This window comes from Nothobranchius furzeri, chromosome 9, assembly GCF_043380555.1.
Source record: "Nothobranchius furzeri strain GRZ-AD chromosome 9, NfurGRZ-RIMD1, whole genome shotgun sequence".
Taxonomy (NCBI): domain Eukaryota; kingdom Metazoa; phylum Chordata; class Actinopteri; order Cyprinodontiformes; family Nothobranchiidae; genus Nothobranchius; species Nothobranchius furzeri.
The window spans coordinates 30,221,630-30,237,270 of NC_091749.1; the positions used below are offsets into that span (position 1 = coordinate 30,221,630).

General features: G+C 42.5%; 1 protein-coding gene across 1 annotated transcript in view; it reads right to left on the reverse strand.

Annotated features, from left to right (window-relative positions):
• The window catches only part of iqgap1 (IQ motif containing GTPase activating protein 1), a 78,133-nt gene that overhangs the window by 12,538 nt on the left and 49,954 nt on the right, over positions 1–15,641 (reverse strand). The window contains exons 5-15 of the mRNA XM_015953972.3: positions 15,358–15,434; positions 13,263–13,330; positions 12,771–12,884; positions 11,372–11,550; positions 10,198–10,285; positions 9,950–10,107; positions 9,791–9,875; positions 9,546–9,709; positions 8,852–9,012; positions 8,651–8,775; positions 8,248–8,411 (exon numbers count right to left, since the gene is read on the reverse strand). Of these exons, the coding sequence (XP_015809458.1) occupies positions 8,248–8,411; positions 8,651–8,775; positions 8,852–9,012; positions 9,546–9,709; positions 9,791–9,875; positions 9,950–10,107; positions 10,198–10,285; positions 11,372–11,550; positions 12,771–12,884; positions 13,263–13,330; positions 15,358–15,434 (1,383 nt within the window). The remainder of the gene's footprint in view (positions 1–8,247; positions 8,412–8,650; positions 8,776–8,851; positions 9,013–9,545; positions 9,710–9,790; positions 9,876–9,949; positions 10,108–10,197; positions 10,286–11,371; positions 11,551–12,770; positions 12,885–13,262; positions 13,331–15,357; positions 15,435–15,641) is intronic.

Genomic DNA, 15,641 nt, shown 5'->3' on the forward strand with positions numbered 1-15,641 from the left:
ACTGTTCCATCTTTACTGTCCTCAGCATCTCAGAGGCATGTAGCAGAGGGCAATATTTTCAGTTCTAGCCCCTCACAAATTGATGCCTTAGTTCATCATGTTAATTCCTCTTTACGTGTGGCATTAGATGATGTTGCCCCTTTAAAAAAGAAGGTTATTAGGGACAGGAAGTAGGCTCCCTGGTTTAATTCTCATTTACGAGCCTTAAAACAAAACTAGGAAATTGGAGAGTACATGGCGCTCTACGCACCATGAGGAGGCCTACCTATCCTGGAAAAATAGTCTTGTGCTTTATAAAAATAAGCTTCGACAAACTAGAACTGCTTATTTTTCAGCACTAATTGAGGAGAATAAGCATTATCCTAAATTTCTTTTCAGTACAGTTGCTAAACTTACACAGAATCATAGCTCTGAGCCATCTATTCCCTTAGCCCTCAGCAACAATGACTTCATGGGATTTTTTACAAGTAAAATTAATTCTATTAGAAACAAAATCTTTAGCATCCTCCCTAATGCGATTTCTTCTTCCTCAGTAAGTGAGGCAGCATCAGAGGTGACTGTAGAACCTCATCTGTGCTTGAACCGTTTTGATCCAGTTGAGCTTTCAGAGTTATCAAAAATATTAGCTTCATCTAAACCTTCAATTTGCATTTTGGATCCAATCCCAACCAGATTATTTAAAGATGCATTTCTTTTGGTTACTGCCCCCATTCTAGATATAATCAATCTATCCTTAGTAAATGGGTATGTACCACAAGATTTTAAGGTTGTTGTAATCAAACCTTCACTTAAGAAGCCTTCTCTGGATCCAGATGACCCAATGAATTATAGACCAATATCTAACCTTCCATTTTTATCCAAAGTCCTGGAGAAAATAGTGGCCATCCAAGTATGTCAGCATTTAAACACTAATGCTCTGTTTGAGGAATTTCAGTCTGGTTTTAGAGAGTATCACAGCACTGAAACTGCATTAGTGAGAGTTACAAATGAAATTCTCATGGCCTCAGATAAGAATCTTGTGTCTGTTCTAGTCTTGTTAGATCTCAGTGCTGCCTTTGACACAGTTGATCACAATGTTCTTTTAGAAAGACTTGAACATGTTGTAGGGATCAAAGGAACAGCGTTAGGCTGGTTTAAATCCTACCTGTCTGACAGATTTCATTTTGTAAATGTACATGACAAATCGTCTTCATACTGCAGGGTTACTTGTGGAGTACCGCAGGGTTCAGTGCTTGGACCAATTCTTTTTACTATGTATATGTTCCCAATTGGTGAAATCATTAGACAGCATGGGATAAACTTCCACTGTTATGCTGACAATACTCAGTTATATTTATCCATTAACCCTGATGAACCTAATCGGTTGGGTAGATTACAGGCTTGTCTTGAGGACATAAAAAATTGGATGACTCTAAACTTTTTGCTTTTAAATCAAGACAAGACGGAAGTTCTCATCATTGGACCAGAAATCCAGAAAAGGAAATTGCTTAGTCAATCACCTGACCTGAATGGCATTACATTAATCTCCAAGAACAAAGTAAGGAACCTTGGCGTTATCTTTGACCAGGACATGTCATTCAAATCCCAGGTTAAACAGGTTTGTAGGATTTCCTTTTTCCACCTTCGGAATATTGCTAAGATTAGAAGCATCCTTTCCAGGAGTGATGCTGAAAAACTAGTTCATGCATTTATTACATCAAGGCTGGATTACTGTAATTCATTACTCTCAGGAAGTCCACAGAATGTAGTTAAAAGTCTTCAGCTTGTCCAAAATGTTGCAGCTAGAGTTCTGATGGGAATTAAAAAGAGAGATCATATCTCTCCAGTCTTAGCTTCCCTACATTGGCTACCTGTTAAATTATGAATAGATTTTAAGATCCTTCTTCTCACATATAAAGCTCTTAATAATCAAGCTCCATCATACATCAGTGATCTGATTGTTCCATATGTTCCTAACCGAGCACTTTGCTCTCAGACTGCAGGTTTACTGGTGGTTCCCAGAATATCTAAAATTAGGATGGGAGGCCGATCTTTTAGTTATCAGGCTCCTCTCCTGTGGAACCAGCTCCCAGCTTTAGTCCGTGAGGCAGACACTTTGTCTACTTTTAAGAATAGGCTTAAAACATTTTTATTTAATAGGGCTTATGGTTAAAATCTGATGTTAGCCTAAATCTGGACAAGTGGGGGAGTAGAGGGGGGTGGAGTGTACAGTCGGTAAAGACGGCTCTCCCTTGCCCTGCCTCCAACATGCCTCCATCTAAATAGGATAGATTATCCAGAGTTATCTCTGTAGTTATGCTGCTATAGGTTTAGACTGCTGGAGGATACACTGACCACTTTTCACACTCCACTGCTTTCTTCTACTATCTGCTCTTTAACTAGTATTTTCAGCAATTTCAGCTGCTAACTTTATTTTTTCTCCAAGTGTTTTTCTCCCCAGAAGAAGCTACAATGATGTTCTGCTGAGCTGTGGTGGCCTCATGGAGGGGGCCATCGACTAGCACACTGCTGCTAACCACTTAAACTTTCTCCTTCTCCTGATAATAACTTTTTGCTTTCCTTGACGTTGGATGTGCTAATACTAGTTTATCTGTTTAATTATAGATTCACTAGGATAAATACAATAAAGTTTATCTCTCACCAAATAGAATATTTACTAAGAAATCACAATATAACTATAGACACCTTACTTTGTCTTGTGTGTGTGTGTGTGTGTGTGTGTGTGTGTGTGTGTGTGTGTGTGTGTGTGTGTGTGTGTGTGTGTGTGTGTGTGTGTGTGTGTGTGTGTGTGTGTGTGTGTGTGTGTGTGTGTGTGTGTGTGTGTGTGTGTGTGTGTGTGTGTGTGTGTGTGTGTGTGTCTGCTCTGTCTTCTCGATCCCCAGTGAGTCGTGGAGGATGGCTGTTTATACTAAGCCAGGATTCTCTGGAGGTTTCTTCCTGTTGAAAGGGAGTTTTCCTCTCCACTGTCGCTTTATGCTTGCTTAGTATGAGGATTGCTGTATAGTCACTGACACTAGTCAGTGACTTGATGCAATTTGCTGGGTTCCTTATATAGGAAACATTATTTCTGATTGGCTTAATGAACTGACCTGAATTGGAATTATGTGAAGTGCCTTGAGACAACTCTTGTCGTGATTTGGCGCTAAGAAAATAAAATTGAATTTAATTGAAGAGTAGTTTTGTAAAGCTGCAACTACGTGAACGACAAGACCTCTGAAACAACGTCTGTTTAAACAGAGGAGACCTAAAGGAATGTCTACCCATAGCACCATGTTTGGCACAAAAAACAGCTTATCAGCACACACACCTCCAACCAGCTGTCAGCATGGTAGAGGAGGGATGGTGATTTGGGTTCTTTGTAGTCCTCGTGAGTCCTGTAGTCTTCAACTGAGTCGGAAAAGTGTAGAAGACCTTCTTCAGGTCAGGGATGAGGTCCTGCTCCAAGTAGAGCAGTTTATCTCTGGGTTTTGAGTGAGGTAAAGATGGAGCACGAGATCGATAGGCGGATTGGTGCTGCGTCTGCAGTGATGCGGGCGTTGTACCAGTCCGTCGTGGTGGAGAGCTGAGTCGGAAGGTAAAGCTCTTGATTTACTAGTCGGTCTACATTGCTACCCTCACCTATGGTCACGAGCTTTGGGTAGTGACCAAAAGAACGAGATCGCGGATACAAGCGGCTGAAATGTGTTTTATCCACAGGGTGGCTGGGCTCTCCCTGAGAGATGGGGGAGAAACTCGGTCACATGGGAGGGGCTCGGAGTAGACCCGCTGCTCCTCCACATAGAGAGGAGCCAGTTGAGGTTGCTCAAGAATCTAGCTTGGACGGCTCCCTGGTGAGCTTTTCCAAGTACGTCTAACTGGGAGAAGACCTGAAGGAAGACCCAGGACACGCTGGACAGACAATGTCTCACGGCTGTCTAGGTAACACCATGGGATTCCCCCAGAGAAGATGGCCCAACTAGCTGGGGAGAGGGAAGTCTGGGCCTCTCTGCTTAGGTTACTGCCCCCGCGGCTCGACCCCGGGTGAGTGGAAGAAAATGGAAGGATGGAGTCCTCAAGTCCAGCATGAACTCCTCTGTGAACCAAATTATTCTAGAGACTAATAGGACTTCATCTGTCTGACAGCTGAAGTTTAGACTAAACCGGGTCATAAAACAGAACAATAGAGACTATTCAAGTTGACTGAAAAACAAAATACTCGGGTTTCAATGGTCTGGTCAAAGCATAGACATGACCTGATTAGAAACCACCGTCCATCAATGAACTGAAGCAACACTGTTACAGGAGTATGGAACAAAGTTCCTCTACAGCAGTGTGAGCCATCGATCAGTGTGAGCCATCGATAAGTCACTCAGAAAATGATGGAGTCACTACACATTACAGCCACGGCTGAATCAGAGGATGGCCTTGTCGGACTTTTTCTTAGGTACAACATACAATACCTCTATTTAACACAGGAAAAGGCTTAGATTACTGTTCATTTGTGTTGTTCCTTTTACAGACAAGCTCATTTTAAACAGCTGTAGTAATGCATTTTCTTCTGAATCTATTCTCACAATAATAACATTTGTAATTCCTTTAAATCATTACTAGTTTATCCTACAATGATCACATGTGGAAACGAAAAGCTTTCACCACCAAAACCTGCCGGCCTGTTTGTCGGCCTCAGACAACAGTAATCACGTCTGGGTAATAACCATAATCTCATATTCGACTGGATGGAAACAGCTGGATGAAAATAATAAAGCAAACATAATTACACCTTTTTGTTTTGTCTAGCATTTAACTGAAGTAGCTCACTGGTACACTTTAGACTTGCTGTATGAATTAATCTTGTCTCATACCTTTTGTTATTTCAACAGTTTTGTTTTAATGACATATTCCCTACACAGCCTTTTCTCCATGACTTAAATGTAAGGATGTGATGCTGCCACTAGATGGCACTCTCCACCTCTGTGCATCTGAAAATCTGCTTTCTAGAGCACCTCTCACTTGTCCCCACCCCTTCAAAAGTCCTGAAAGGAGGCACTGGGTGGGTGTGTGTGTGGGTGTGTGTGTTGAGCGGGTGAATCTGACACCTAAACTGGTGTCTGGGTCTGGTTGGAAGAGGAGAGGCAGCGTGAAGTGGTGAAAATCTGCAGGTGCAGCAGCAGTGAGCCCAACAGACTTCGACTTTCGGTCAACAGACCTGAGCGAGCGCTGATTAGTGTTTGTGCGTTTCCATTTGCTGCTGTAATTGCTATTTGTGGATGACTCACTGCAGCTGAAAGGAGGCCTTAGATGGCGTGGTGTCAGAGTGAGCGGGCAGGGCGGAGGGCGATGGCTGGACAGTTTGATTTTCTCTTTATTAGCACATCATGGAAATAAAGGAAGTGAAAGCTGCGGCAGTTGAAGACTAAAATTATCGAACATTTTCCTCTCCCCTTCGTAGAATTTCCTCAGATATCCAGATCAGCACTGTACCATTTAGTTAAACGGGTAGCTTAATCCTCCAGGTCACACACACAAGTAAAAAGTGTTAAAATTTTGTCTGGATCTACAAAGTTATGGTAACATGACTAGAAGTCTCCGTCTCCAGAACAACACGCTGCCAAACTGAAATTCAGAGTGCCTGTGGTGATTTCCTGCAGCAACAAAGTGAAGTGATCAGTATCTGAAAAAGGCACAACATTCAGCTTTAGTCAGAAGAGTCTGGTCAGGACTTCCTGCTGTTTATCTAAGCCCCGCCCACATATTTTATCTGTGGTTTGGACTGTTCTAATACTGTACATCTAATGAGGCAACGCAGTCGGAAACTAAAACACTCGCCCGTTACTTCTCCCTCCTCCCCAGACCCACGTGGACTGAAGGCATTTAGGTTCTCTACATGTGACCAGTCCTTCTTGGAGAAGATAACTGATGATCCTGCTTTGGGGCTGAGGAATCAAAGACCTGAAATCCAACAGGAAGCTGCTCTAATCGTTTCCTGCATCTTCAGATCATCACTGGGACCAGAGAGAGTGAGTGTGTGTGTGTGTGTGTGTGCGTGCGTGCGTGTGTGCGTGTGTGTGTGTGTGTGTGTGTGTGTGTGTGTGTGTGTGTGTGTGTGTGTGTGTGGTCAGCTTTCTGTCCTTTTATGGAAACAAATGACTCGGACCCTGATTTCCTGTCGGTGTTTTCTTTTTGAGTAACCCCTTCTAAGAGTTTCCAAATGATGCCTTTCAAGTTTTTTTAAGTAACGGATTCTATTTGCAGTAAAACTACAGCAGGCTGTGGCCTTGAGCATGAAACCCCCTTTTCATCCATCTCTACACAAAACAAAAGTTAACTGAGCTAAAAGTAGCACTTTCCTTTAAAACTGAACGAGTAATAACTTCCAGGTCATGCCTGGCTGGTATTTTTAGCTCCAGTGTGATTTTTCTGCTCTGCAGCAAAACTGTAACCAGCATCTTATCTGCAGCTCAACCTTTGTTTCTCTTAAGACAAGAAAACGGGCCAAATAAGGTGCTCTGCTTGTAACGTCACATGCAAATGAGCTGTGCATGTGCTCAAACAATAAAACCACACTCATCACTGATGATAACTCAGGCAAATGAGTCAGAGAGAGCAGGACGAAGTGCTCGAGATCCTGTTTAACGCGTGTCAAGGTCTGAAACCAAAGAGCAAAGACAGAAGGGACCTACACTTCTCATAAAGATATACAACAGGAAGTGAGAGGGGGAAGGAGAGAGGATAACACCATCAGCATCTGCTGGAAGCCTGACTAGCATGGAGACATCTGCAACAGATCTAATAAAATACAGCTTCTACATGTTTTAGTTCTGTAACACATCATGACAGACTAATTAAGCCACTTAATGATTTGTCCTAGTCAGCTATTAACAGCAAATGTTCACTTTCTAAAATAAGATGCAAAGAAATAAACGTTTGCAAAAGATGTTGTAAAATAAACAGGATCTGCAGACATAATCCAATAAATCTGCCATGTTCAGCTCTAAGCCATGTGACAAATCTAAAATTTGGTCATCAGCTTGGGTTGTTTCAGTAGGGCTGAAACGAATCTTCGGATGATTCAATTCATTAAATCATTTGATTCATTATTTACTGATGTGAAGCTTCGTTAAATGTGCGCACCAGTCTGAACACACTTTACTGGTGCGCTGTGTGGTAAATTAGATGCTGTGGAGGAAAACAGAAACCAGCAAAGACAGAAACCAGTGTAAAAGGCAGAAACGGTCCAAAGTTTGGGGTCAAGAGTTAAACTAGGGTTAGGGCAGATTAGCTAATGCTAAGCTAGTGCATAGCACGCTCGCAAAACACGATCAAGTGTGGTTCAGAAAAAATGTGATGGTTGTGAATGACTAAACTCTACAAGCGGAAGAAAACTCCCCACCATCCCGTTTATTCGTGGATCTCTGCAGCTGCAGCTGCTACCTCGAGTCTGTTGTTGTACCGAGTCAGCGACTCGAGCCTACTCCGCACACCGCAAAAATTATAGGGCAAGCCGTTGTAGCATGTTCACAAAAATAAAATATGCCATCATTACATTGATGCTAGTAGAAATTTAATATTATAATTTCCAGTAGATTACTACCGAACATGTTACTGAAATAATTAAATTCTACTGATCATATGTGAATATATTTAGATAAAATTTAAATATGAGAAAATCCACTAGAACCAAAAATAATTTATGGTGCACATAATGCACATTTTTTAAAACTTCCTCAATAGCTTTAAGGTGTGGGTGTGAGTGACCCCCCCCCCCCCCAAAAAATCTGGATGCAACTGTCGCCTGGTCCTGTTTGCATGAGCTGTTGCATAATGCTCACAATTAAATCAGCTACATGCAAAAGCAAATGACAAACACAGCAAAAGTGAGCTCTCACTACACCCGGAAACCTGAACGTCTGCAGAACTGTGCAAACGTCTCGAGTCTTGTCATGCTTGCAGCCGTCAGCTCTGTGAGAATCACCTTGTTGTTGCACAAAACTCAGACTTCTTTTGGATTTGTTATAGATTCAGCTGAAGAGATTAGACCAAATTTGGTCTTTGTGGCAAAACCGCTGGTAACAAAGAGCCTAAATATCCATTTTAAAATTATTTCTCAGCAAAGCTGTTTATTATGGGACAGCACAACACTGGCCACTTGTCTTTAGGAGCCTTTCTCATGTCTGAATGAATAACAACCTTAACTAACAGAAATATGTCCTACATGCGTCTTTACGAGAGAGAATAACTTAGTATCTGTGAGACAACATTCTGTCTTACGTGGGCCTTCTCTCTGCGGGCCTCCAGCAGTATATCATGGTAGTGCTGAGCCACAGACGGGGCCACATCTGTGAGCTTGGCGGACGGGTTCTGCAGCATTTCCAAGGTCTTCAAGGGATCTCCCTCATCCAGAGCCTCGTTGATCAGTCCAATAGCTGCAATTCCTGCAACAACATGAGCAGAAGCACCCAAAGTTAGGAACGCAGCATAAAATGAATGACTGCTCTTTCATTTTTACAGAGTGGGCTACCATGAGGCTACAAGAACAACGATTAATGCATAAATCAACATTACAATCAACTCTAGGATTATTTGTGTTCATTAGCTTGGTTTATAATTATTAAACAGGCTGACTCAATATTTTAACTTGTAACAGTTTTCCGTATCTGTGTTGTTCTCGTACGCTCATGCTCCTCCTGCACAGCCAGGTTGACTTGGTCGATGCAGGCCTGAATGTCGTTCCAGGTCAGATAGTCGTTTCCCTCCTCTCTGGCTGCCGCTTTAAGATGCATCAGCTCATCCAAATACCTGAACAGCACAAGCACGGGAGGACAGTGACCACCTGAAAACAAACATCTTCAGAAAAAACAAGCACGGCGCTCACCTCTGAGCATACTCATTTTCCACGTTACTGAGTCCAGTGACAGAGCTGGACAGCTGCTTCCAGAGGGCGCCTCGGTCCCCAACGTCCATCGCCTGGTTCATCAGCACCACCGAGGACAGCATCTCTACAGCAACGAGCAGCTCGGGGTGGCTCAGGTATTCCTGAAGTATCAGATTCACTTTAGGTAAATTCAGTTTTAAAAGCGGAGAGTGGAAAGACTAAAGACAAAGACAGTTTGCAAGTGTTTTAGGAGCTTTAGAAACGATTTTAAGCAGATGGCTGTCATCTAAAAGCAGTTCCAACTTCATCAATTCCTCAGTTCATGTGACAACTGCAGGAAAACTGGAAATTAACAGAGTTTATCTCCTTCACTACATTTAAAACCAGGCAAAGAGCCCTTGAGTTGGATTCCCTGTGTTGCAACAGCCTTCTATAATTTTGTACATAACATGTCTGTGTAACTGAAAAATTTGTAACTAACGTTTGCTGCCTCTTGGCCAGGACTCCCTTGAAAATTAGGTTTTTAAACTCAATGGGACCTTCCTGGTTAAATAAACAATAAATAAAAATGAAAGTTTTAGGGAACCCCTGCTGAACTTGACCCCTGGGGGCCTAAGACAGTTTGCTGCTCTTACACTAATTATAGTGAATAAATAATCCTAAAATAGGTGCTGGTGTGTTTCATCATGGACACCTCTGGGCTTTGCTGCTGCAGACATGCCAGCTCCCTCTGGTAGAGATCTGCACAGCTCGGGTAGACCTCCGGCAGCTGAGCGTCAGGATTCATCAGCTCCTCCGCCGTCTTCTCCGGCACGCCTGCTCTGATGGCAGCATTGATGCTCTCCACCGACTTCAACACTACTCAAACACATTCAGGTGAAATGCATCATAAGGAAAAGAGCCCAGATGCAGGATAGAACCCATGTGTAATGTTCTTACTCTTCAGGTAGCCATCTGCAAGCGCATTGCCCACGTCCACTCCACTCTGCAGCTCGTCTTTAGTCAGAGGTTCTCCGGGAGATGTCTAACAAGATGGAACTCATGATTGAAAACACAGAAAACAAACAGGAAATTCCTACATGCACAACCTGCACCCACCTGCTCCTTAGCCTCCCTGTCCCCCTGCAGCTGTTTGAGGTACCAGCCTTTGTTCGGAGGCTGCAGGTTCTGGACACCAACGGCCTTCATAGAGGCATATAACTTCTCCTCATCTCCGTTCAGCAAAGCCTGATCAGCTCCACTCAGGGCTTTGCTCACTGTTGGAGAAATGATGACATTCCTCCAGTGAACCACAGAAACCAGGGCAAGTTTACTAATCTGTAAAAAAATGTCTTCGCCAGGCTTACCGTTGACCGTGTTGACATTTCCTTGGATCTCAGCCTGGGTGAGGAGCTCGTCGTAGATATCTCTCTCCACCTCAGCATTCTCCATTTGCTGCAACACAAACACGACTTAGAGCAAGGAAAACACAACAGTAGATGCTCAATACATCAGTAAACGTTTTAACAACAGGAAGTGACTAAAAACCAGGTATTGTGCCTTTTCAAAGTGACTTACTTATTAACCCCCAGAGACCCAAATTTAGAAAACAACTGCAAAATCTTTTTTTAACCTTTCACATGTTGTTCTAGGAGGCCAGATAAACGGGCCTATTTACACATTTTAACAGCCAATAGTGTTAAAGAACTGAACAATAGGACCTATTAGCAATGTAAATGTGCTTTTAAAAAGAAAAAAATGGGGAAGGTTTATTTTTGTAGACTTAAATTTGATGTTGTAATATTACAACCGTGGGTCTCTGGGGGTTCTTTCATTAAACCTTCATACGTCAAATATTCCAACATTTTTCCCATCGCAATTTTAGGAAAACCAGTCAAACATAAGGTCTAATTTTTTTGTGCCACACTAATGATGTATATTTCTGTAGCTTCAGGGGTATACAGAAGGAATTCAAGTGACACCACCAGGCCACGCCCACCAAGTAAATAAAACAAACCTCCTGACTCAAAATGACCTCAGGCTATATGAGCAGCTTCTATTACCAGAAAACAGAACTAAAATGAGGAAGAGCTGTTGGGAAATCGATCGTATGGAGAGATTCATCACAAACCTTGTTTTTAATATTTAGAATAAGTAAAAACTTAAACATATGAAACCCAAATGGATGACTGCATCTCAGAGACACTACTGGACCCCAGAAACAGAAAAAAAGTGATGTGCAGTGAACGGTTCCGCTCAGTTATGATAGTTTTCTGGGGAAAAGTGGCTAATTTACACCATTTTATAAACCATAAACTACACATGCTGTTTAGTATCTTGTTTATAGTAACTGAGAAGCTTTTCCAGCGTTCGAATGAAAACCGAGACTGTGTGTGAAGTTATGATGTTGCTTTGGTAGCTTCAGGATAAATCTAATGTGTGTTATCTGAAAAAGAAAACGCCAAGTTTCTTTACACAAATCTGTTTACTAGTTATTTTGTATCCCAAGTGGAATCTGGCTTTTGTTCTGAAACCTCTCACCCGTTTGCGTGAGCTGGCCACCTTCTCTCCCTTGGCTCGGTAAAGGACGTCGTGGTACTGCTGGGCTGAACTGGGATCCAGACTGACGAGCATGGCGTTGGGGTTCTGCATGGCGCCCAGCGTGCCCTCAGGAACGCCCTGATCGATGGCCTCGTTGATGGCGATCACAGCAGCGTGCACTGAGGAGGAAACACAGAAAGGGTCAAGACGCATTTCTAAATGAATGCTGGGAAGTTTTTATTGTTTAATTTGGTCCTCATGTATTCTTAGATAAACTAATGCAATTGTGAGTTTTGCGTTCCAATAAAAAACCCAGAAATTTTGATTTGACCAAGCTTCAGTCATGCTAATAACAGGACCACACGTTTAGCTCTTATTTTGGCACAAATGCACGAGAAGGTAAAAGCCCTTTAAAATATGCACTTCAAACTTTTCTAGAGTCATAAATTAAGTTTTAACTACATTTAATTAACATGATCACTAAGGACGTGTGTTGGTGAAATTATGGCAACACATAAAGTATCACGATACGGGGAGACGATACAATATATAACGATATATTGAGATACATTCAGACAAAATTAGCAATTTTTTTAGACTGAATTTATAATCGGAAAATTCAGTTAACAGTCCAAACTGATACTTAACGTTTAACATGAGGTATCAGAACCATAATAGAGGGATTTACATTTAAATGGTGGAAACGAAACCCATTGCATACTTCTGACAACTAGCGGTCGGTGTTGGAATTGCACCAAATGACAGAAAGTACACAAATGTTTGCAAGTAAATTCTTCCAAAAATCAGATACACAGCTTTTGAATATTGCTGGAAATAAATAACATGAAATATAATCATGTCGATGTTTTCTCACATCCCTAATGATCACTAGATTATGGTAACTGATCTGCTGGTTCATTCATTAACCAACTTCAAATTTGCCAACACAACAGAAAAGGAACAATATTTATAAAATGTATAGAAAGTTGACCTTGGATGATTAAGAGAAACGCAACATTGATGGTTTAACTGACATTCAGTCACTGTGGTCAGATGTGTGGTAACGTTCCTCATAAAGATCTTAAGCAAAAGCAGTGATAAAACCCGCCAAACAAAGGGATTAGAACAGGATTCAGACTCGGCTTATTAATAAAGCAGATCTGTATTGTCTTCTTTACAATTGCTGCTGGATTTGTGACATCTAAGAAAATCTCTGTTCATTAAATGTATTTTATCAGTTTTGTCGTAGAACAGTTGGGAGGACACATTCAATTCAGATCTGTTGAAAATGTGTTATTTTCCTAAATAAGCTCCAACTGGTGTTCATAAGTCTGAAGTTAAAGGAGCCTGAAGCCCCCCTTCCCTCCCCTCCCCTCCGTCGACATTTGACCCCTCTCACATGCAGCTTCGTCCACTGAAAGCTCATTGGCCAGGATCCCACCAATCTTGCTGAAGGCGGGCATCTGGATTCCATACTTCTCCAGCTCGCTCTTCATGTTGTTGATCTCCTCCTCTAAGAGAGAGAACACAGAGCAGAAGGAGCAGATCCAGGGGTTACAGGGGGGAAAATGGAAAGAAAAACAGGGAGACCAGCGACTGGGGGTGGGGGGAGGACTGGAGAGACAAACTGTTCCTGGCTCATGTGTGATAATCAGATTCCAGAGACTGGCTCTGGGACTGGCAGCTGAGCGGGAACTCAGACAGGAAAAACTCTCACAGCCTCGAATGACTTTCACATTTGCAGCAGCTCCTTCCCTCTGTGGTCTGCTCCTCAGTCACACAGGGTGAGAACAACCTCAGCACATTTTAAACTTTGGGTTACCATCTCTAAAACCCTGGGTTTAGGATGACACAAGCAGACACAGACTCATCCTGATGCCAGCTTACTTACCGGTGAAATCAACTTTTCCATACAGATCCTGGATCTGGGGGGCCAAGCCCAGCTTGAACAAGTACAGGCTGTAAAAGAAGCACAGATGACACCATGAACAGATTGTAGTGAGAGACACACACACATCGGATACATCACATGCAGTGGATTTAGCTAGAGAACATCCTCACTTTAGAGAAATGTTACAAAACAGGATCATGAATATAAAGCTTCAGAGTAGCGAGGGCACGCACACACACGCACACACACACACACACACGCACACGCACACGCACACGCACACACACACACACACACAGATCAGAAGGACATCCTACAACGATGCCGTTTGATTTGTTCATTATTGTTTCCTGGACTCCTGTTGCACACAAACACTGTGAATCCTTCACAATAAAAGCCCTGCTGAGCGTTTCCTTTTTGAACATAGTGGAGTTTTTGTTCTGCAGTAGCAGGGTCTCTCTCAGCGCGCCATCGCTGCTGAGGTGAGACTCAGTAAGACAATCATTTGGGACTTCTGAGGGTTATATAACAAAACAGTCAAGATCCCAAAACAATTCACCAGCATCAAGCTGATGGGTCCAACTGGACGTCCGTCAAGACATTGGACGATCCTGAACCAGACTTAAGGCCATTACTGATGCCCACTGCAGCCCCATAACCATCAGATGACTTATGAGACTGAAGGTCTCACAAAAATATCTTCAAAGGCCTCATCTCCTTGAACTCCACAGAACTGACTGTTAGGACATTAAAAGGTGGAAGAAGGTTTTATTCACTGATGAGACTAAATTTAACCTTGATGGTCCTGATAGTTTCCAATGTTACTGGCATGACCAGCAGATCTCACCTGAGATGTTTTCTACACACCACAGTGGAGGGGGCACCATAACGGTCTGGGTATTTTTTCCTTCAGTGGAAGAATGGAGCTTCAGGAGGTTCAGGGGTGTCAAATGGCTGCTGGCTATGTCCAGATGATGCCGAGAGCATCCCTCATGATTGAGGATCCCGGTCTGTGGCAACAGGTGAGCTTTTCAACAGGACAACGCTACAGCATATGGACTTCTTCCAAGGGAAGAACATCACTCTTTTTTACCATCCTGTGTGTTCTCCTGATCTAAATCCAATGAAGAACCTTTGTGGAGGAATGGAAAGAAAGTTTACAAAAATGGACAACAGTTCCAGCCTACATGAGGCCGTTTTCACCACTGGAAGAAATGTTCCCACTCGCTTAATGGGACACGTGCATCAAGCACGCCTCAGAGAGTTTTTGAAGTGATCAACAATAACGGCAGAACCCTTCAGAGTTTGTGTTTGAAACTTTGACTTTTGTTTCGGGGGGGTTAACAGGGTTTTTGGACTTTTGATCAGGTGTAAAACAGCCCATTGCTGTATCAGCACGGTTTCCAATAAATAGCAAGCTCCAAAACTGTTTTGTCTCACTCCCATTTCTTCTACTCTATTGGAACCTTGATAAAATCCAAAAGTGCAAAATATCATTTTCAGCTATTTATTAAGTGGTCTTAAACTTTTGATCGGGACTGTATACATAAAATATTCCGTAAAAAAAAAATCCAACCTATTTTAAAACAGCGTGTGACTCAGACTTATTAGGTTGAGCCGGTGACAGAAGTGGGCGTTTCATTTTGGGGTAAATTTTGGTTTAGATGTCTGGTTGCAGAGCCTGCATCATGAACATAAACACGTAATTAAACACAATAAACCATTTCTGCTTTGTGCTTTAGCCGGTCTCTGCATCCTTTTACCTGCAGAAAAACACTCCTTTAAAAGCCAACATTTCCGTACCTTCCACCACCAAATGTCGTTCTGCAGATAAACTCAATCGTTCACCTCATAAAAATGTCACAGGTTCAGGCCAAAAATGCCAAAAGGCCCCTGGGAATACACAGCTTGTAAAACTCCTGTGAATGAAGAATTCCTGCTTTCATAAACAAGCACGCCTTTGCTGACCTCTAACTGCTTCTTGGCCTGTTAAACATATCAGCAGAAGAAGAATCCAAGCTGTGTTCCGACTCCACGCTGCAGGGCAGCAGAAACTGAGCTCTAACTATGAGATGAAAAATAAAGAAACACAAACCTGAGAGCATGGATACAGTAGATGCATCGTGGCATGTTCTTTCTGTCATATATGTCTGTGGTTTCTGGGTAGAAGATCTGAAAGACAGAAACTGTGAGGTGAGCATCATGTTGCAGCACGTGTGTAGGAGTCACTCAGAATATTCAGTCAAAAAGGAGATTTCACAATGGTGACGTGCATTAACACGCTCCGGGGAGCAACTGGGGTCAAACAGCTGGAGGAACAGGCACAATCTTATAGAGTTGCCAAAAAATGACCACATTTATTTCCCACATCACCAAAAT